This window comes from Glycine soja, chromosome 18, assembly GCF_004193775.1.
Source record: "Glycine soja cultivar W05 chromosome 18, ASM419377v2, whole genome shotgun sequence".
Taxonomy (NCBI): Eukaryota; Viridiplantae; Streptophyta; class Magnoliopsida; order Fabales; family Fabaceae; genus Glycine; species Glycine soja.
The window spans coordinates 49,112,415-49,133,865 of NC_041019.1; the positions used below are offsets into that span (position 1 = coordinate 49,112,415).

The 21,451-nt window shown below is 32.0% G+C and overlaps 1 protein-coding gene and 1 pseudogene across 1 annotated transcript; one reads left to right on the top strand and one right to left on the bottom strand.

Moving 5' to 3' along the window:
• Window positions 1-11,029: 11,029 nt before the first annotated feature.
• Window positions 11,030-13,717, bottom strand: LOC114395690 (annotated as a pseudogene).
• Window positions 13,718-14,803: 1,086 nt separating this feature from the next.
• Window positions 14,804-19,523, top strand: LOC114396105 (protein LURP-one-related 15-like). The gene is made up of 4 exons (XM_028358005.1): window positions 14,804-14,937; window positions 15,609-15,787; window positions 16,923-17,150; window positions 19,271-19,523. The coding sequence occupies exons 1-4, from the start codon at window positions 14,877-14,879 to the stop codon at window positions 19,400-19,402; spliced, it is 600 nt and encodes a 199-aa protein (XP_028213806.1). The 5' UTR covers window positions 14,804-14,876; the 3' UTR covers window positions 19,403-19,523.
• Window positions 19,524-21,451: the final 1,928 nt, after the last annotated feature.

Genomic DNA, 21,451 nt, shown 5'->3' on the forward strand with positions numbered 1-21,451 from the left:
CTATCCAACCCCCTTGGGCCCCCCTCTATTTTTTCTTCTGTTTTTTTTTTATTATTATTACGAGTTAAATGCTATATAGCCTTTGACTAACTCGCCCTTTTCTTTTTCTGTTTATTTTAGTGTGTGTATTTATTTATACATGGTTGGATCCTTCAACCTCAACTTCAGTTCAAACCTTCCCAAGGAAGCTTTGACCTTTAACAATAATAAAATAAATTTCTATTTTGAGTGAATCTCATATAAAATCTAATTAAATTCAAGTCTCTAATTTGATGAATCCCTTGCAAATGGTTTTTATTTATTCCAAATTATTCCCTAGCTGAGATTTAGAGAAAAATCTCTCAAAGTTTTGAAATTTATTTAAAGGATTAACTTTTTCCAATACACATTGTTTCATATACACAAAAATGATGAGAATATAATGAAACACTTGACCAAAATTTACATAATTATCTGTTAACCATATTATACTACGTCAATAAATGATTAATTTATTTTTCTAATATATTATTTGTGTTTGTCTTCCTTGTCCTAAGTATACATGTTCAATATGGTTTAATAATAATTTTATGCCATGGTGTAGTTCAGGTATGGTGTAGTTCAGGTGGTATCAGTATAATAATTAAATTAGATTTGGCATAGTGGGAATATATTTATAAAAAGTACAATTCTCGCACGAATACAAGATTTACAGACAAAACCAATAAAAAACTTAAACTAATATTAAAATAATTTGATCACAGTTTTTATTAAAATAGATTTTACTATTATTTTAAGAATTCAATTTCCATTCATATAAATTCTTTACACAATCAATTAAAAACCATTCTTAATAATTGATATGACTTTTAAATTTAACTTAATAGAAAATGGTTCAATTAAGTGATTTGTACGAGATTTTAAATTCAAGTGTTATTGTTGACATTAATTAGTCACCGAAAGAAAAAAATATGACTTTTAAATTAATTATTATAAAAATTAAAATTAAACAACAACATAATTTTTATGATATATTTTAATTAAATCTTTATTTTAATATATCAGAAACTCTTGATTAGTTGTGTACACTTCAAAAAAAAAAATTGTCTGTAAATCTTGTTGCCACCCTAATTTTGGAGCACTTCGTGGGATATATGAGTAATTCATTGTGTATTGGCCGAGTGATCAAGTGGTGTGTGGTCCTGTTATTTATGACTTGTGACAAGCTGTTTGGGTTAAAAACTCAGGCCCCGCACCCAACTAAAGCTTTTTTCATTTCTTGTTCCCATCTCCCATTCCCACCTTTAAAAACACTCTCAATTCCCTCTTTTGTTATACATGAGTAAGCTTGAAGCACCAAAGTTGCAGTCGGGGGAGTCACAGATTAAATTCACCGCTTCTTTAACCTTTGTGTTTCTCTTTCTCATACCATTTTTTCTTTCCCTATAGCTCCTTTAATTTTCTTGTGAGAGTCAGAAAAGTATCACTATATCAAGTGACATGATCATCAGAATTGAATTAGGTGCATGTTGTGCAAGATGGAGAAGCAGGGCACGTGCAATACTAACTCATGAACACTACACGGGGCGTGAACTCGGAGAATCATATTCTCTTCTGCTTCATTTCACCAACAAGAGAGATCCTATTAGTTAGTTCTTCATGTGCCCCTCTTCCCCATCATGACAACAGCACCTTATATATATTGCATTTGGAAATGTTGAAGGATGAGGTTTTGCTTGGCTTCTGCTCAAAATTCAGCACCGAGTTTTAATGGTTTATGCTCCATATTGAAGGTGAGTAGTTGTTTATCATTAACATATTCTTCATCTTTCCCCCCTTTATTCAACACTAGCATGTCTTCCACTCCACGCATGATGAGATTGACAACACTATTAATTAGTATTTGAAATCAGTGTAAAGGATATATAATAAGTGTGCATAGATTTGGTGACGTTTAAGATTAGAAAAATAATAATTATATATGTTATTTTAAGTTTTCTTAGAAATATTGGGAAAGAAAAAGAACATAATTTCTATATAAATATTATGGTGGATAAACATTGAAGTGAACTATTTTAATTGTGTTTAGTCAAAGAACATGACATATTAAGCATGTATATTAATCAAAATGATGAAGGGTGTTAGTGTGAGTCACATTCTAATTCGTAGGTTTCCCTTTCTTTCTTCCCCCCAATCACTCAACGCACAAAAGAATTTTCTTTGATGTGGAAACTAAACCCAAATCTTGCATAAAGATCACCATGCAAGACTATATATCATGATGTAAAAAACTTATTTGGCTTCAGTTTCATCTTACTTTGTGTCAACTGAAAAGGTCATTCTCAATGAAGCACTAGCTAATGTTAATGACCTTGCCTCGACCTCAATTTCTTATGCTTTTATTGTAGAAATTGACCAAAGTGGTATATGAGTCGGTGCCCGGTTTATCCTTCCGCAAAAGAAAAAGCTCATTTGTTGGGCGCACTTAGGAAGTATTGACATAGTGGCATGCTTTTTCATGGGTTAATGAATTTTAGAAAAAAATTCTAGCACATGTTGCCCTATAATTTTACACCGTTAATTTATGTGCATAGAAAAAAATTTGATCGTTTTGCATGCATATGCAATCATTGTGATGTCAATTGAAATGAAGCCTTTGAACAAGACAAAATGAGGAGAAGGAATTTTAACTTTTGTTTTTGTAATATACCTATAGGAAGTGAACAGGGTTAAAAAGAAATGCAGTTATTCCATTCCACTACTAGTTATTGTGTTTATTTCCGCAATATGGCAAATGCATGCCTAGTTTGTAGTAGCTAGGTTTTTGTCAAGCCTCAGGTTCTTCTTGCTTATAATTGTATTAGTGGTGCTTAATTTTTTTTTTTTTTCTGGTATCATCTATGGCTTGAACTTGCAATCTTTATATGCAATTATGGTTGCAATATTTGCAATTAGAGAGATCTCAATTATACTTCATCAACTCCAATTACTGGTAAATTTTTACAATTTTGGTAGTCACAGTGGTGGATAGTTAACACCTTGTCATAAATTCAGTTATGGAACTTAAGGTTATCCAGTTATTCACTATATCTTCATATTAATTAATTTGTTTATTTGAATTTTGCTTGTTGAGACAATTATAGAAACTCCATCATGAGAGACGGGCAAGATTTTTTTGGCAATACAAGCGAGAAACTTACCAAAATTACATAAAATATAACTTCAATATCACTTTTTGAAATGCAAGTATGATATAATTATCCCAACTTCATCAGTTTTCTAACTAGTAAGCATCTAAAACTGTCTACTGGGTAGTTGGATAGTATGATATTCTGTGATCATAGTCTGCATATTCTTCACATGAAATTAAGAAATAAAAATTACTTGAGCATATTTACCAAACTCATTATTAATAATTATGTAACAAGAATTGATGGTGATGTTCAAAAAAGAAAAAAAAAAGAAGAAAAGGAAATGAACAAAACAATAATGTGTCCAACAGACAGCACATGTAAATGGCATAGTGAGGAGTCCCCATATCATGCTTTGGCCTTACCCTTTCCGTATACCTACTTAAAGGATCTCTCTTTAATTAACCACACAAAAAGGCTTTTGAAAATTTTGGAAATATGTGGTGGTATTTATGTATGTGCTTTGATACCCTATTAATTGTTTCAGTGACTGCCCGTTTTGTTTGCATAAATAGCATCTTAGGAAACATGGGGTCGTGGATACAGCTGAGATGGGATAAGACTCGAGAGTTTTAGCATAATTATTTGCTCATATTAATTGAGATGCCAATTTATGATAATATTCATTAACTCACTCTCATTTTGGAACACAATAGGACCATTCCATTTCCATTAAACCCTAAATTTAACTTCATTTTATGAGCCTTTATTGCTACATTAATGTCACATGATGCTTAAGTCTGCTAATTAGTGATTGACTCGCATGCTTCTGTGGGAAAATATCAATCAAATTTCCTTTTTTAAAATGTAAGAAAATTTGTTTTTTAATTACTTGCCTCGTCCTAGACTGTAATTGTGTTCTAAGAGTTTTCATATTCATACTAATAATTAAGATACGTGGGCCTTGTAATAAAGTAGTTTAGTTTCTTTACACCGACAAGCCCTACCTTCAAATGAGAAACCCAAATTAATTACATTTATTTTCTTTTCTACATCTTTTCTTGGCTTTCTGTGTTTTAGATTGTGGCAAGCATCTTGTTAAGTTTAAAAGTAGCGAAAAAAACGGGTTCAAGTTAAATTAAGTCATACCTTAAATGTGTTTTTTGGTTTAATTACTTATTAAACTCGAAGTTTAAACTTTACTTTCTTGATATAGTTATTACCTTTCTATCTGTTTAAAAGTTTAAGTTCTAAGTTGACCTAAAAATGTAATCAAATGTACGTCTATTTTATAAAGATTTAAAAATACACATCAATTAATTTTATTTTGAATAAGCTAATAGGTTTACGTCTTTGTGTAAATAAATGGACTTCAATTTTTTTAATCAGTTAATAAATATATCATTTCAATATTTATCTAATTAATAGGTTTGAGTGACCTAAAGTCTTATTATTAAATGTTTTACAATAATATTGAACTAGTCAATAGTTATATAAAAATTATCCCGTCGTTGCTACATGTTGACTGAACAATTTTTCAGTTTTTTTGTTCACCCAATTGCTTCTTTTTTTTTTTCTTTGCTTTTCCTTCAATAACAGTACATTTGCACGGGGACCAACGCTAGTTTATAAAATAACTCAAGGTAAAACAAGTTTAATATATGGAGCTTCAGTTTTATCAAAAATAAAAATAAATATGGGACTTCAGTCATAAGCTTTTATGAGAGGGTTAACCTACTCTCATCCGTAGTTGCAAGTCTATAATTTAGTACATATTGGGTCTCACTTAGTACATATAGGCATATCTAGTAAGTAGGTTTGTCAATATATTTATGTCAAACTATAAAAGGAAAGTCTTTCTATGCTTTACAGATAGGTTTAACTAAGTAAATAATAATAATTTATTACATTATACTTTGAAGTATTTTTTATATATACTTATTGACTTTTCGAAATTTTTAATTAAGTATTAGCTTACGCGAAAACTTAAGTCTCTTAGCTTATTTTAAAATAAGCCAATTAACGAAATAAAAAAAAAAGTAAACTTATTAGCTTTTTCAAAATTTATTAAATTTTTTAATATATTTTTGGTTAAATTAACCTGTTAAATGGGCTGTCTTAAAAAAATTTATATATTAAGTAAGTTAGATTTAAATTTTTAATTTAAAGATATAAATAAAATTCATTTAAGATATGCCATTTTACTTGAACATTTTCACTCCTTATCCTTAGAGGTCTCAAGAGACAAACATTTTAACTCCTAATTAAGAGTTTTCTTTGAAAGAAAAAGAAAATAAGCGAATCGCGAGACAATCGTGGGTATATAGTTCTTATTATAAATTCATTAGAGTTGATTTAATAATAAAGAATTTGAGTAGTGAACAAGAAATTTTAATTTTAAACTTCAGTATACATAAAAAGAAAAAAGAATATACATATTGCTTGTCATGGTAGAATCTATACATCATTCTATACCTAATGAGCTTTCAAGTCATATTTAATTGTCTCCGAAAATTCTATTTCCAATTACTCGATCAGTTTTAGCACCCTTTTAACAGAGAGTTAATATTTCCACAAGGTAATATATTAACAAAAATCTTCCCATGAACTAACTACGAGGATTTAAAGAGGATTTCGACATAACTTTAGGCCTACATTTGGAGAACCTCTCTAGTCTATCCCTCCAATCTCTCTCCCACCATTAGAATGATATTTATTCGATCTCCAATGAATGTTCTATCTAAAACCTCTTCTTCCTGAATTCTCATAGTCAATTCACAACAAATCTTAATTATTTATATATTACTACACACAACCTTTTCAAGAAAGTTTAATTGGACGCTTAAATTCCAAGTTCTTTGCAAATAAATGAAAATAATTTTTCGGTGAAATCCTCTTGAATGAGAAGTGGGAACATACATTAACTAAATTATTATTAGCTGAAATTTATTAAAAATTATAAAATTTTATAACATTTTTTTTTTAACAAATTTCTATCTTTTGTAATTTTCTATAAATTTTAACCAGTAATTTTAAGGAAATATACTAGAATGTGTCATTAGCATTCTACCGGGCATTAACCAAAATGTTTTTTTTACATATATATATATATATATATATATATATATATATATATATATATATATATATATATATATATATATAAACATGGATCTTTGTGCCTTAGTTGTGGCATGTGTAAAAATTATTCATTTTTTTATTTTGCATGTAATATGAGTTCTTTTTATTTTTAATAATTTTTACCAAATACTCTTATCAAACCTTATGCACATATGTTCGCTCTTCTGCTATGCTAATCGGCAAATGTACCAAGTCGTACAAGTAATATAAAATGATAAGAACCAAATATCGAATCCACAGGAAATTTGTTTCACTCAGAAAATATATGTTCAATCGCAAACATTTGTACACCATTAAAAACAAAGTAAATGTCAAGTTGGATTTTTGTGTAGAAATCTAGTTAAATACAAACAAAAATATCTAGAGATTGAGAAGTAAAAACAGTCAAGTTAAAAGCATCGGGTCGTTCTACTGAATCTACTTTGATGTTGCTATGTATTTTTCTCTATTTAATGTTATCTTAGTGTTCTTATGTTGAAAGATTACCCAAACCAAGATCCCTCGAGTGAATGAGTCTAACTCTATTTAAGATTACAGCATAATAAGGACTAAATCACTGCACTCTATTCCTATGCATACAGTTTTGTAGCTTGCTCTATCAAGTTCTAAGGTTTTAAAGCACTTCCCAGTACTATACATACAAATGGGTGATCAAGCCACAAGCATGCAAAAATAAGCATAGATAGAAGCAATGAACACATAAAAACAACATTAAATAGATAATAGAAGAATTTTACATCAAAGGTTCAACAGAACTCCCCAACAAGAGGTTTAGGCTTCCATCACAAGTAATGAACTTTCAGCACAAAGGATGGATTTTGAGGGAAGAAAATGGCTAAAAATGGTTGAGGATGTCTCCTTCAACCTCTAGAACCCTAATCTCACTCCTCTAACCTAAACTCTCTTGGAGGCTTGTTTCTGTCGCTCTAGCTTCTCCCTTGGCTCTATTTTTTGACTTCTCTCTTAGTTTCCGTCAACTTCAGTGTTTTAAAAGCTCCTTGACGTTTCAAATTCTGAAGGCTCGCTTAGCGAGATTGGCTCGTTAAGCGCGAGTTAGTGAAATTTGGCTTAGCGATCTGAGCGCGAAAGAGACAAACGACTCACTGGGCGAGCACATCTCTGACTGATCCTCTTCTAAGGTTTCCCATCACGCTAAGCAAGTTGTGTGCCTCGCTTAGCGGATGTCACTCGCTAAGCGCATATGCCTCGCTTAGTGAGACACCAGCTGCAAGAACCTTCTCTTCTTTTGGCCTGAAACTGAAGTGGTTTCAACATTAATTCACAAGATGAGAGTATCTATTGTATAAAATTAAACTAAACATGAAAATATGTATAATTTCTACAAAAAGAACCATAAATTGGGGGGGGGGAGGCTAATTTCATGTAATTATTCAATGCAAAAGTTAGTTGTAAATAACGACTAACAAACTCCCTCAAATTTACAGTTTTGTTTGTCCTCAAGCAAAGAAATAACAATTTACTTGTCCTCAAGTGACAGAATTCACAATGGTTACTCAAAAATGTGTTTGTTTCAAAACATTCAATCACATGACATAAGTGGCAAGCAATACTTCAACCAACAGCTCTTCATAAAGATGTGCAGAATTTCAAAGATATGAACATGATCATTAAGCAGCCCAAGTGAAATAAGCTAGCAAGCAAGACAAGTATTATGGAAGGTTCATCAAGCATAATCCTCACGGTCATTGTTTCACTCATAAGCACAAGTGTTTAAGGCAATTCTTCAAATCAACAACAAACACAAGTCTCAACTTTTGCATTTCATCTCATGCCATACGATCACAAACACACAATTTGAATTTGAAGGACTTTCTTGGCTTATAATGAGGTTGGGCTATAAACAATTCATAGTTTTTCTATGATGCAAAAACTTCGGTTCTAGGAGAGCATTCATCCTTAGATAAACTCTTTCCTTTTATTCCTAGCTTCTATTGAAATGCCACCAACATATAAGACACTTAACTTAAGTAAAAACACACACAAACTTTTATTCTTGAAGCTTCTCTCTTTTTTATATTTTATTTTAGCATTTTTTACTTACTGCTTCTTGACACAATTTTTCTGTGTGGTTGTTACTTGTCCTACCATAATTATCATCACCCAATATCTTCCCCCAAATTTGGGACAAATTTGCTTTGAACCATGATGCTCTCCTACAACCTAAAGAAAGGTCGATGGAGATTATAATTCAACAGGCTTAAGGTTCAACTCAATTAATCATATTTAAGCTCAACATTGGTGCAAAGGATTCATCATTCATGAACAGGGTAAGCTGTTAGGCTAAGTGGCTAATTCAATCAATCACAACCTTCATCATTTCCAAAATCATGCATTCATTCAGTATTCAGAGATTCATGAAAAAATCGGTACCCAATGCTAGTCGTTCTCTCACAATTAAGGTTCACACAACTTATCGGGTTATGACTAATGATTACCTTCACAATTTACCTGTCAAACATACTAACATTTTCACTCACGCCCCTAATTCATGTTTTCTTCTCTTCTAATTACTCTATACTTATTCAAAGCACGTGATCTAACATCGCAATTCACTTACATCATGCAATCAACCAATTTCAAAACCAATCACAAACACCAAAATTTCAAACCAAAACAATCCACTATGCATATAAATGTAAATTGTTTTAAAAACTGTAAAGTTTGCTAAATAAGTAAATAAACTAAACTAATATTGAAATTTAAAAATTGTATCTAAAAAACAGAAAAATAAATGAAGTTCTATCTTCAGTCATCCTGTGTTGGTGTGGGCTCATCATGAGGTGAAGAGGGATCATCCTGGGCTGACAATGATGTGTGCTAAGCTGGAGTGGGCCAAGGATCCTAGGTGCTCTACGCCACCTCCATATCAGTTGCATAATTTGTGTCTGTAGCGCCATCTTCTTCCTCAGTAGCCTCCACAAGTGGTGAGGCAGTAGGGGTGACCTCTGGTGTCTCCTTCATAGTGGCCTTGGGTGATGCCTCCGGCTCTGGATGCGGCTCCTGGGCTGTAGGAGCCTCACCTCCCCCCCAGAGGAGAAGACTAGACTCCTGGTCAGGCCACCTGAGCCCTGAAATCTTCCATGCTCATAATGGGCTGATGCTAAGCCAGGTCGTGAATGCTCTACATCACCAGGCATAAGCCATGGTGAAGACTCTACAACATCGGCACTAAAAATCTTTGTGCTTTGAGCGGAGGTGCCGGAGTGTGCTGGAGGTGCAGGAGTGGGAGTTGGTGGTGCTAGAGCTGGAGCAGGGGGAGCAGAAGAAAAAGCATCAGGTCCTCGAGCCCAAGTCTTATGGGTCCCCAAAAATATGATCGTGGGATCATCCAGGTTCCAATAATTCTTCAGGATATATGCCAAATTAATGGCAGAGCTCAAGGACTCAAAAGTGAGTGAGTTAGGGACCACTCCTCTGGCGATGCATAGGGTTGTAATGAGTGCAGGGAAGCCTAGCCAAGAGGAGTTGGACTGAGCCATCTGTGAGATCTCTCCAGAGATGATGGAGTCCAAGTCCATGTCCATCTTCATCACCAACCCGTATACCAACCTCGCCCTGTATATAAAGATCGGACGTATGAGAGGGGGGGGGGGGGGAGGTTGGAGTATGATAACACACTCCAGGTCTGCGCCAATGTGGTAAGATCCTTCCTCAGGTGCTTTCAGGGTGCTCCCTCAACATTCAATACAAAACCTCGCCCTAGAATACACAATCTGACGGCGAGCTCCTGAGGGTCTGGGTGTGAATGGCAGAACCTGGAGTAAGCGAAGTACCTCTCCCTTGGCTCCAAAACCACCAGGGTCTCCCAGAATGTTAAGCGTCTCAGCATCGAACTTTATCAGCTTGCCCCTCACTCTGACCTGCCTCAGGGACTTATCCTCTGGATCGAACAAATTAGCATAGAATTCCTTGACCAAGGCCACATCAATGCGATCATCAAGCTGCCTCGTCAAGGCCTTTTAACGCTCCATGCGGAACTCATCGTACTCCATGACAGATAGAGTGACGTTCCTCTCCAGAAGGATGTTCCGGGAGTGAACGTTCTGCTTGTAACGCTCCCAAGCAACCTCAGAAATAAATATGGTCGTGTCATATGGTTCCCGAGGTCAGGAGGCAGTTGCTTTTCTCTTCCTAGAGGCCATCTACATCAAAAGAATCACAGGAATTGAAATTAGACAAGTTTTATTCAAAACTAAAAACACAAAAATAAAATAGAAAAATGAACAATTTAATCCAGTATAAAAAATTTCTAATTTAATGGGAGGCAACCCAGTCTTTTTTCGGTATAAAAAGAAAACTTGTCTAAAAAATGATCTAATTTTCTAAAAAATGATCTAATTTCAATTTTCTAATGACAATTTGTAATGACAATTTTCTAATTTCAATTTTCTAATTCTAATTTTGGTATAAAAAAGAAAACTTGTATAAAAATTTTATAATTTAATGGGAGGCAACACCAATGACAATTTAATCCAGTATAAAAATTCTAATTTAGTCGCTAAATGTATAAAATGTGACAATTACTTTGTGTTGTACAACTTAAAGTTCAAATCGGTTCTTGAACTTTAATACCAAATGACAAAATGATCCCATGAAACTTAACAACATAACATAATGGTCGCACTTTTTAGACATCTAGGGATTAAACCGTAATTTTCGTTCTTTTAAAGACTAAATTGTCACTGATTTACCCATTCAGGAATCATTATAGCCATTTACCCATAAAAGATATATTAAGATATAGCAATACGTTTAGAGTAAGGATATTGGCTTCTACTAAAAAGAGTTGTATACTCGTATTCAATACAAAATTCAAATTTAATATCACAAACTTTACAGCAATGAAATAACTTGAACAAGGACAAAAATAAGTTAGCAGACAAGCTCAAAATCAATGAACAATTGGAAGACCTGGGTAACCCTGCAAACACATTTGAGTTGGACTTTGTCAGATTAAGATACAAGACATAGTGAGTGTCTTCCAATATTTTGGTTGCAATGAGAAGTTGTGGAACTCCTTATAAGAGAGCAGAAGAAAGAATATAGCCTTTCCAGGCTTGTCTTCAGATGGCTTTCCAGGAGGCCAACCAAAAGTTCCTCCGCATATTCTTGGTCATCTCTGGGAATTGAATGACAGCCATCGATTGAATTTGATCTTCCAAGGATTTCTCTAATGCCATTTCTAGAAATATCCCCAAATAATTTTTCTCTTGATGCATTGAGTGTGACCATCCTCCTGATGCAGAGGATTAGAGATAAACCTTGAACCGTCAAGACTCGCCCTGATATCATCCAGCTCTAATTGCATTGGACCAACTGCCTCTTGTGAACTTGTCTTAAAGTCATGAATCTGACTACAACCAAGATTGTGCATTTGACTGAGGAGTTATCACCTTTCCCACAGGAGCACCAAATAAGTTTTTTTTTTGGGGTCACCATGTGATTTGATAGCATCTTTGCATCCCTCATAAATTCTATACACTCTTTAATGAATACATCATCACCACCAAGAACCTTTAATCTGAATAATCACCTAAATCCTCCATCAAAACTAATTATATTCTGAACATGAAATCCCGGGTTACATCAAAACTTGTGAATACAAAGGTTTTATGTTGAGTTGTGAAAGGAGCTACCTCATGAATGTTACTCAAATATGGCTTATACACGAAGCATGAAATTAAACAATTAGAGATTTGCTTTCCACATGCGGGTTGAAGATTTCATGTCTCTTTAGTTTGTTAACTGCTGATATGGTTTAGCTCTTCAACCAATAAGAGAGCCTAAATGTTTCAATAACATATCTATCACCTGGACCAGTTTAACAACTGAGATTAATTTGGGCCCAACAAGCGAGAAAATGTGGTTTCTGAATACCCAACTTTACATCCTGAGTTAAAAAGAAGTGCTTCCCAAGTACTGGACCCAGGAACAAAACTTTTTGCAACCATTTTCTTGGTCAATTCCATCGCTTCAGTAAAACAAGTCCTTTTGGCACACAGATGAAGTATGATGTCATCAAATGTTGAAGATCTAGGAAATAAACACTTCTTCAACATTTCCTCCAACAAAAGACAAGCTTCACCAATCTCACCTATCCCAACCAAACCATCAAGCACGATCCTGTATGTATGCAAGTTGTGCCCTACACCCTTCCACCCCATCTCCTTCATTAGCCCCCTTGCCTTAACTAAGTCCCCTGCTACACACAAGGCACCCAATATAGTATTGTAAGTAACCACATTCGGTTTGCATTCTAACTCCTCCATAGAAGCAACAATCTGAAGCGCCTTGTCTACCTTATTCTGCTTACACAGACCATTTATATACACATTATAAGTATAAACATCAGGAATGAGTCCAATTACAAGCATTTCATCAAATAGTTCACCTAGCATCACATACTCCCCTTCTGCTACAATCCCACTCAAGACCATAGTATAAGAAACAATATCAGGATTAATTCCATCCTGTTTCTGCTGGTTCAGAATGTGGAAAGAATCCATGCCCCTCCCTTCCTTCACCAAGAACCTAATCATGTTTGTATAATCCATGACACCAGGACAAAATCCTAGTTTCCTCATATCCCTCCAAACAACCAAAGCCTCAACACTGGTCAAATCCTTTTGCTCACACAATGCAGATATTATCAAAGAACATATCTTCTCATCCAAACCACACCCATCTTCTATCATACAATTCAGCATCTTAACGGCATAACCCACCTTCTTAATTCTAAACAAGGCCCTGATCAAAACCCGGAAAGTCGATTCCTCGACATGAATATTCATATGCTGGCTCTTCAGCAAGATCCGTGGAACCATCTCGAGACACTCCCTCTTCCTACAAAGCAGTGAGAGAACCAAGTTCAATGAGCAAACAGTTGGTGTGCACCTGAACCTGGGGATTCTGAAGAACAAATCAACAGCATCTTGGACCCTGTCAGCAAGACCATTGAACCTAATAAGGTACACCAGGATGGACTCGGGTGTTTCAAACTTCTCCAAGTGTTTAAGGTGGTCGAGGACAGGAGCAATGTCCTGCAACTGAGAGGTGCTGGTTAGGGTTTTGAGGAGTCAAGGTGTAAGCTTTTGGAGTTGGGTCAATGCTATAGGCTTTGAAGGAGTCAAGGAGAGTGGAGAGGAGAAAAGGGTAGGGAAGGTTGGGTCTTTGGGGATGTTGGGAAGAATCCATTTCTAGGGTTGCTTGTTTGAGATTTTTCATGGCTTGTTCTTCACCGAAGTTGTGGTGCCATGAAGTCTTGTAAGGAGAGTGTGGCCATTTCTTGAATTTTCTTAGGTATTTGTTGCCTCTCTTGGATAAAGGGGGTCTCACCATTTGGATTTGACGAGGAACAGAGCAAGAACGGACAAGAATTAGCAAAATCAGAGGTTACGTTACAAACCAAAACCATAAACAGAAATTGGCTTAGACAAAATCATAGCCGTACGATTATATGATTCCTGATTATATGATTCCTGGTCCAGGAATCATATAAATCCTGGTGTGTGTATGTATCTCAGTATCCACGTAATGCACGGATAATATTAAAAATTAAAATCAGATAAATAAGTAAATTAATTTATTAATAACGATACCATATTATTTTAATTATTCATAATTTGTTTTAAAATATTGAATTTAATTTAGAAATAAATATATTAAAAATTATAAAGTAAAAGAAATAAAGAGTTAAGAAAAATTCATAAAAACACTGTTGTTGTTGGAAAAAATTTCAAAAATGTTATATCATTAAAAAATGATAGCTAAAAATTTTATCACTCAAAATAAATATTTTAATTTATATAGAGAGGATTTTAATTATAAAATTTTACATACATATACATATAAATATTTATTTATTATATATTTTAATTATATTGAAAACAAATATCTTAGGCAATCAACAACCTTACTAGAAAATACTTCTGTTGACTTTTGTTTTTGAATTATGTTCATCAAAATGTTTTAGTTATCTTTTAATATTTTTTATTAAGTAAAAAATTTATTTGAGTATTTAATAAATAAAATTTTTTAAATAGCTTTTTAATAGATTTTAACGTTTTTTTAAATGTTACTTAAAATAATATTTTTTAAAATATCAAGGAGTTTATAATCTTTTTTTTTTCTTTTTTATACTCAACATATTTATCAAAAAAATTTATTATATTTTTTTTAAAAAAATAAATCATAATTTTTTTTTTATTATTTTATATTTTTAGTTATTTTAACATATAATTTTATCAAAGTAATAAATCAATTTTTTAACCTTCAAACTACCATCTTCTAACTTTGAGTGAGCATGTGATCAATACAATAATAATAGGACATGTTCCTAGCTTGTTCCTGATTGAACTTACTCAGACGTAAAAAATACATGTAAGTCCAAAAGTGCGGTTTAAACGAGTCATCGTAAGAAGTAGATCCTTGCCCGCTAAGAAACCTCCCTACAACATGGTTGACCATTTCAGACACCATAATAACATATAATTACAAAGCTTCAGCACCCAAAAATATCTGATATGATTCTACAGAAACATTAACAAAGAACCACATTTCCAAATTAAACTCATTTTCTGCCACTCTTCAAACTTCAACGATATCATGGCAAACCAATCACCACCCTTTGGCACCCCCCTCATTGGCCTTCAGTACTGTGCCCCAGGTATGTACGAACCCCTATGCTTTTTGCTTGGTAGCGACAATTGGTGCATGCTCAACAACAAATATTTTTAAAATAATGTTGTTTTTGGGGCTCTAAATTAAGTCCATATACATATTATATAGTTGCAACTTGCCTCTCTCTTCTCTGATTTAATTTCTCATTCTTAGCATAGTTCATATGGATTTTGGCACTATTTTTTTTACCTGACACTTAAGCTTTTTTCAATATATCCATCGAGTATAAAATTATTAAATTTGATACGTGAATAACATAACAGCTAACTAATTAATTAATGGATATAAGGTAGGTTTTTATGATCTATCTTAAATATTAGATTTAGACCTAATTTAACTTAAAAGTTATCTCATAAAACTAAAATTCGTAACACTAATTAATGAATTTAAGGTAGGTTTTTATGATCTATCTTAAATATTAGATTTAGACCTAATTTAACTTAAAAGTTATCTCATAAAACTAAAATTCGCAACACTCATTTAAGTCTATCTTTCTCTATTAATTAATTGCTTTGTCTTAAACTATCTCATCTTTTCTTCATTATTAATTACAATACATCTTGTTCAGCTAGGTTTAAGTCGTGTTTAGATGCATTATATGGTCATTCAGTATCATGATATGTGGTTTATTAGTTAATTATATAACTGCCATTGCAGATCCCGTTGATCTGATAATCACAAAGGAAAGGACTATACGTGATAACTTCACTGTTACAGATGTTAAAGGCAACATCGTGTTCACTGTTCAGAGTTCTCTCGTTACCTTTGTAACACCCCGCCAACACCTCTTCTTATTAGATGCTGATGGAAACCCCCTTGTGCATCTACGCAGAGCGGTTAATTCATCAACTATTCCCATCTTCATTTTCTTCTTCTTCTTCTGTGAATTATGATGTTTTCACTCTATTTTTTTTTATTTTTTTTATCAACAAAGGTTAATTATTAATTTTTGTTGACAAAAGAGATCAAACTCGAGATCTTTTTTTGTCTTAACCATCCAACCAATCTTATATCTCAATTTTATTTCCCCTTATTATTGTTATTAAATTAGACAATCTCATCGTCAAGCCCGACTATATACTCTTGTTCGAGTTAATTTTTAGTTTTGTTTGCAATTCATGTTTCACCTTGTCCTACTAGTTGTTGTCTTCAAAGGCCATGAAAGCTTCTTCATTAGAGGAGAGAAGTGAAACTCAACTTTGGTTTTGTTGCTACCATTTCACATAATTTGGCAAAAATTGCTACAATTTGGTTCTGTTTGCTGTGGCCTCCCACTATGTCACTGTCCTTCTGTTGGTTTTCTTGCCACCTTCAATGACATTATTCACTTATCTCACCTTGGGATCCACTATTTGAGTTTGAGTGTAGCATATGCTTCGTTCTGTCCAAGGAATGGATCTTGCTGCTCTTAGTGTCTTTCCCTTGTTTGATGGTACTTGCAGACGTTGTTGTTGCTGCGCTAATTCGATTAAGATGCATATTCTCCATTGGTTTTAAGTTGTGTGAACGCCAATTTCCCAGTTATTTGCTTCTTTATTGTTTTGTTGTTGATGAGTCTCACTTGGCTTTATTTTTTTCCCTTTTGTCTTTGCTAGTTGGTTAAGCATGTTTACTTCTATTTAGTGGTTAAGTATTGAGTTGTGCCTTTTACTAATGGTTAAGCATTTCTCATGATTTCAGCTTTTGCCTTATGGTAGTTAAACAGCAATCTCATATTGAATATGTGTGCTTCTACTAATTAAGTGGTTAAACTTTGAGATAGACTTTGTGCTTGGTGGTTAAGCTTTTGCCTCATGACTTTAATAATTTCAGTTTCTACCTGGTATGGTAATTGTGAATACCTTCCAACTTGTGGAGACATTAGAGACATAGGTGTTTAGAAATTAGTTATTTTCCTATCCTCTGTATAAGTCATGTAAATGTGCTGACATATATTTGATACTACTTGAAACATTTTTATTTATCATACAGCTACTGGCAGCAAATGATAATTGGAAAGCATTTAGAGGCAGAAGTACTGAATCCAAGGATCTGATCTTTATTCGAAAGCCATCCTCATTTTTTCAGCTAAGGGAGAAATTAAATGTGTTCTTGGCAAATAATACCACTGAAGTATGTGACTTCAAGGTCAAAGCAACTCGGATCGGATACCGATCTTGGAATGTTTACATCGGCGAGTCCGACATTGTTGTTGCCCAGGTAATTTATTTTTAACATTTATTAGCTCTGTTCTTATATATACACACACACACATATATATATATATATATACTTTATTATTTATTGTTTTTTATAACATTCTCTTCTAATTATTTGTTTTCTATAATACTCTTAATTAATTACACTTTCTATTTTAGGATTGGAAAATAGAAGAATTCATGATAATTAATTATGTGAAAAAAACAATTAAGTGAAGAGATAAATGAAAGATAAATTTAGAAGAATAATATAAATTATTGATAATTTTAATGTGATTAATTTTTTTTTTAAAGATATAAATTAGTGGAAAGATTGTTATATACAAAGATGGAGGTAGTAATGATTATTTTGATGGTAAAGAAAAGAATATCATGATTAGGTTGCTGACATTACTTATATTTGTATCTCTTTTTACATTTTAAAAAATATAAAATTAATTTTTTATCAATAAATATTAATAATTAATTTGTTAATTTTTATTAATGGAAGAAATTAAATTTGTAACCATTTTTTAATTTTTTTTTATTTTTTTTAACCACTCAACCAACCAGAAAAATAGTAAATGACACATTTTTTAGTTGAGTTTGATTTAGATGTGTAAAACTAAAAAGGCATGTGGTCAACAAAAAAATTTAAAGAAAAGAAAAAGATAGAAAACTAATATCCATTTTTTTTCCATTCATGTAACTTTGACTAATTTTTTTTAAAAAAAAATTACACTAACTACTTTTATGATTTGATGAAATTATATAAATATTTTTGAATAATCTTAATTTTTTTTAAAACTATACATTGACACCTTCTTATACAATAACCTCCCTAATTGTTTGAAAACGTTACACGACCTCCATTAAGGATATTAGTGTAATGATTAAAAAAATAGGAAAAAATTCTATAACTTCACAATATTTTATAGCTAATTAGTATAATTTACTCAAAATCTCATTAAATAAAGATAGCAATTTAACTATGATTTATTGTAAATTAACTAAAAAAAGTATCTTGAATATGATTTAATTACAAAAGTTAGTATGTATGACAACATCCAATGACAGCATAAAACACTTACACCGATAATTTATTTTATTTAAGTTCTAAAATATAATATAAATTGACAAAACCTACAAACTAAATAATAATGTCATTATGTTTTTGTTTTTGTAAACGTCATGATGACAGTGTGAATGCTATAGTTTATGGATAGTTTTGGATTCCCCAAATGACTCAATGATTTTGAGTAATATTTTTAGGTTCAATTGATATGTTAGTCTTTAAATTATTTGGAAGTCTATGTAAATAAATATCTATATTTTAAAAATTTATAATAAATAGATCTCAGAATTTATAAATTGTTCTAATTTAATCTGTAGATTGGGATTTCGATAAAATTAATTGGACTCAGTAAAATATAGTAATAATTTGGAAGGACTATTCTTTATCTTTGTTAAAGTATAAATGATTATTTGAAAAAAAAAATCCATATATAATTAGACTAGCTATATTGATTTAGAGCATTTTTAACTGTGTTTCTTCAATAAGAGCGTTTGTATGAGTTTTTTTTTTTATTAATGAAAATATTTTTAAGGATTATTTTTAACCTTATTTCGTTCAAACTATCATTTCAAATTATTTAGTTCTAAATTAAATTTTAATATTTTGAAAATAAATTATTAATAATTAAAAATAACATTCTATCACAATATAAATTATTTATCACAAATTTAAAATACAATTTATGTGTTAAAAAATGATTTCTTACAAATTTTAATCATAATATAATTTATTTACTCAAATATTAGTTTTCAAATAAGTTTATATACTTTACCAGGAATAAAGAATATTTTGTCTAAGTCTAACGGAATCTCAACACAAAAGTCTAATATAAAAAAATCATGTATAATTTTGGGGTTCAATTGAAAAATTAAAGAGTATTTTTGAAAACAAAATAAATAATTCAAAGAGATTTTTTTTATTGATAAATGTTAATAGTTATTTGTTACTTTTTATTAGTTGGAGATTTCAACCTTCCCTCTTTTACTGTTAGGCCCAACTTTATATCTATGATAAATAAAGGAGAACAAAGTTGAAAATAAAATTTATGGAAATGATTGTTATTGCAGATAAATAAGAAGCCTGACACTATGTTTAGCAGAGAGAGAGAGAAGTACATGGTCACTGTGTGCCCGAACATCGATTATGCTTTCATTGTGTCGCTAATTGTGACTCTACTACCACGACATGAGCAAATGTAGTTCACCTTAAGCCTTTAACCTTACTTTCTGGTGGATGGTAGTTAATATCTCAATTTCTTCAACATGTGTATTCAGATTTTATGTTTTTGTGTGTATTCGATTCTTTCATTTATTTTTCCTTCATCTATTTTGAATCATATGGCAATACTTCAATCCAAAAACACCTTTATGCATGATCCACCTCAATTTTACTTAATTTAATATTAACAACTTAATAAACCTCATGAGAATATGAAGGAAATTTTAAAAAAAAAAACTTTAAGCAAAATTAGCAAATTAAACTAGTATTGGAATTTTTTTTAAAAAAATATGTACTTAGAAGTTAGTGGCACTGTGGCAGGCACATTGCCCCCACTCTCCATGATAAAAATATGGGTCCTTTTCTTTGGATCACAGTTCCCTAAAACAATCATAAACTTTACGGGTATTCAAATCAAAGGAATTGAACATATACCTGATGTGCACTTTGCACTAAGCATCGCCAAATTACTGTCCACACAAATCTGATCTAGACTTGATTTTTATCCACAGGCATTCATTTCATGACGCGTATACTAATGTACTATGCTTACGTACTAAGCAAGCATGTGTTTCATGTTTTTTAATTACCTTTGCTTTTTGAACTATGTCTCGTAAAATATCTAACACATTTTAGTTGAACAACTTAAGTTAATCATTATGGTAATTAAATCATATACATGTCATGCTTGATGATCAGAGAAAATCTGGCAGAAGTACTGTTCACCATGGTGGGTTCGGCTTTCGTTCGATCTTCACTCCCTTCAACATTAATTATTTTCTCTCAATTAAAAAAACAAAAGCAATAACAACAATTCCATGTCCTTGTTAATTAATTCACGATCTAGTTGATACAAGTTTAAGAGCTAAAATTCGTATACATGTACCTAGCTCTCATGCCTCGAGTGATGCGATTAATTGAACAAAGGAGGCTGATCACACCAAGAGCAGTGTCGTTTAATCATAAATTTCAGAATAATATATAAAACTTATTTTATTTTATTTTATGGAATTATAAGATTATTCAGTGATTGAAAAGTGAGAGAAAATTCATGGTTCAAGTTTTTCTCACTAATAAATTTATATTTATTGATAAAATAAAATTATTTTTCAGAGAAATATATATCAATCTTATTCAAGATAATACTAAATATAAATATCTCTTAACTAAGAGATTTAAATTTTTGTTGATTATACAACGAGAGACCTGTCACTTTTATTAGATCCAACCTTCCATTAATTATAAAATAAATTTTATGACATAACTGTATTTTATGTGTTGCTTTAACTAAATTACATGTTAGTATGAACATTTGCAGAAGTTCCTACTTTCTTGTGACTAGCTATGAGAAACGGAAGCATCACATGCATTGAATATATACTCTGTTTTTTTTCTTCAAAAACAGATATACTATTGCTTAATGCTTAATTTAAAGAACAAAGTATAATCAATTGGCTCAAGTGGGACAAAGTATGTTTTCCGAAGGATAAATTAAGGTGGTCTCGTTATCAAGAACATGGAGTTGTTCAATTTAAGTTTGCAATCCAAATGGAAGTGGAGGTTCATCGCTGAACAGGACTTCTTTGGCTCCCTTTGCTGAAATTCATATGGCTCTTTACACTGTCCTGAGCTACCAACTCGAAATTGGGTAAATTCATCTCAATGGTAGTGAGACATTCACTGCACCAACGACTGCTGGCAATAATGGTCGTTATAGTAGTTTGACATTCTCGTCGAGAGTTTGATGTTATTAAATTTGGTATTATTAAAGTTAATAAATTTCTATTTGATAATAGCACGCTAAATGAATATATGTTGGATGTTAAACACATAGAAAATAATAAAAAATGACTTACATTTTGGTCTAATTTTTTTAACTTGCTAACTCGTTGACTCGGTGGTAAACTCGAGAGTCTACAGAGTTTATAGAGTTTACTCAGAGTCTACTAAAAAAAGAGTTTACTCAAGAGTCAACTCGCAGAGTACAAATAGACTCGTAAACTCGTAAGAATTAGCGAGTTAACTCGAAA

Excerpts from the sequence above, each read along its gene's own strand:
- LOC114396105 (XM_028358005.1), top strand. The coding sequence starts at position 14,877 with ATGGCAAACCAATCACCACCCTTTGGCACCCCCCTCATTGGCCTTCAG. Across the intron at positions 15,788-16,922 it reads TTGTGCATCTACGCAGAGCG|CTACTGGCAGCAAATGATAA; the intron begins GTTAATTCATCA and ends TTTATCATACAG. Across the intron at positions 17,151-19,270 it reads CCGACATTGTTGTTGCCCAG|ATAAATAAGAAGCCTGACAC; the intron begins GTAATTTATTTT and ends TTGTTATTGCAG.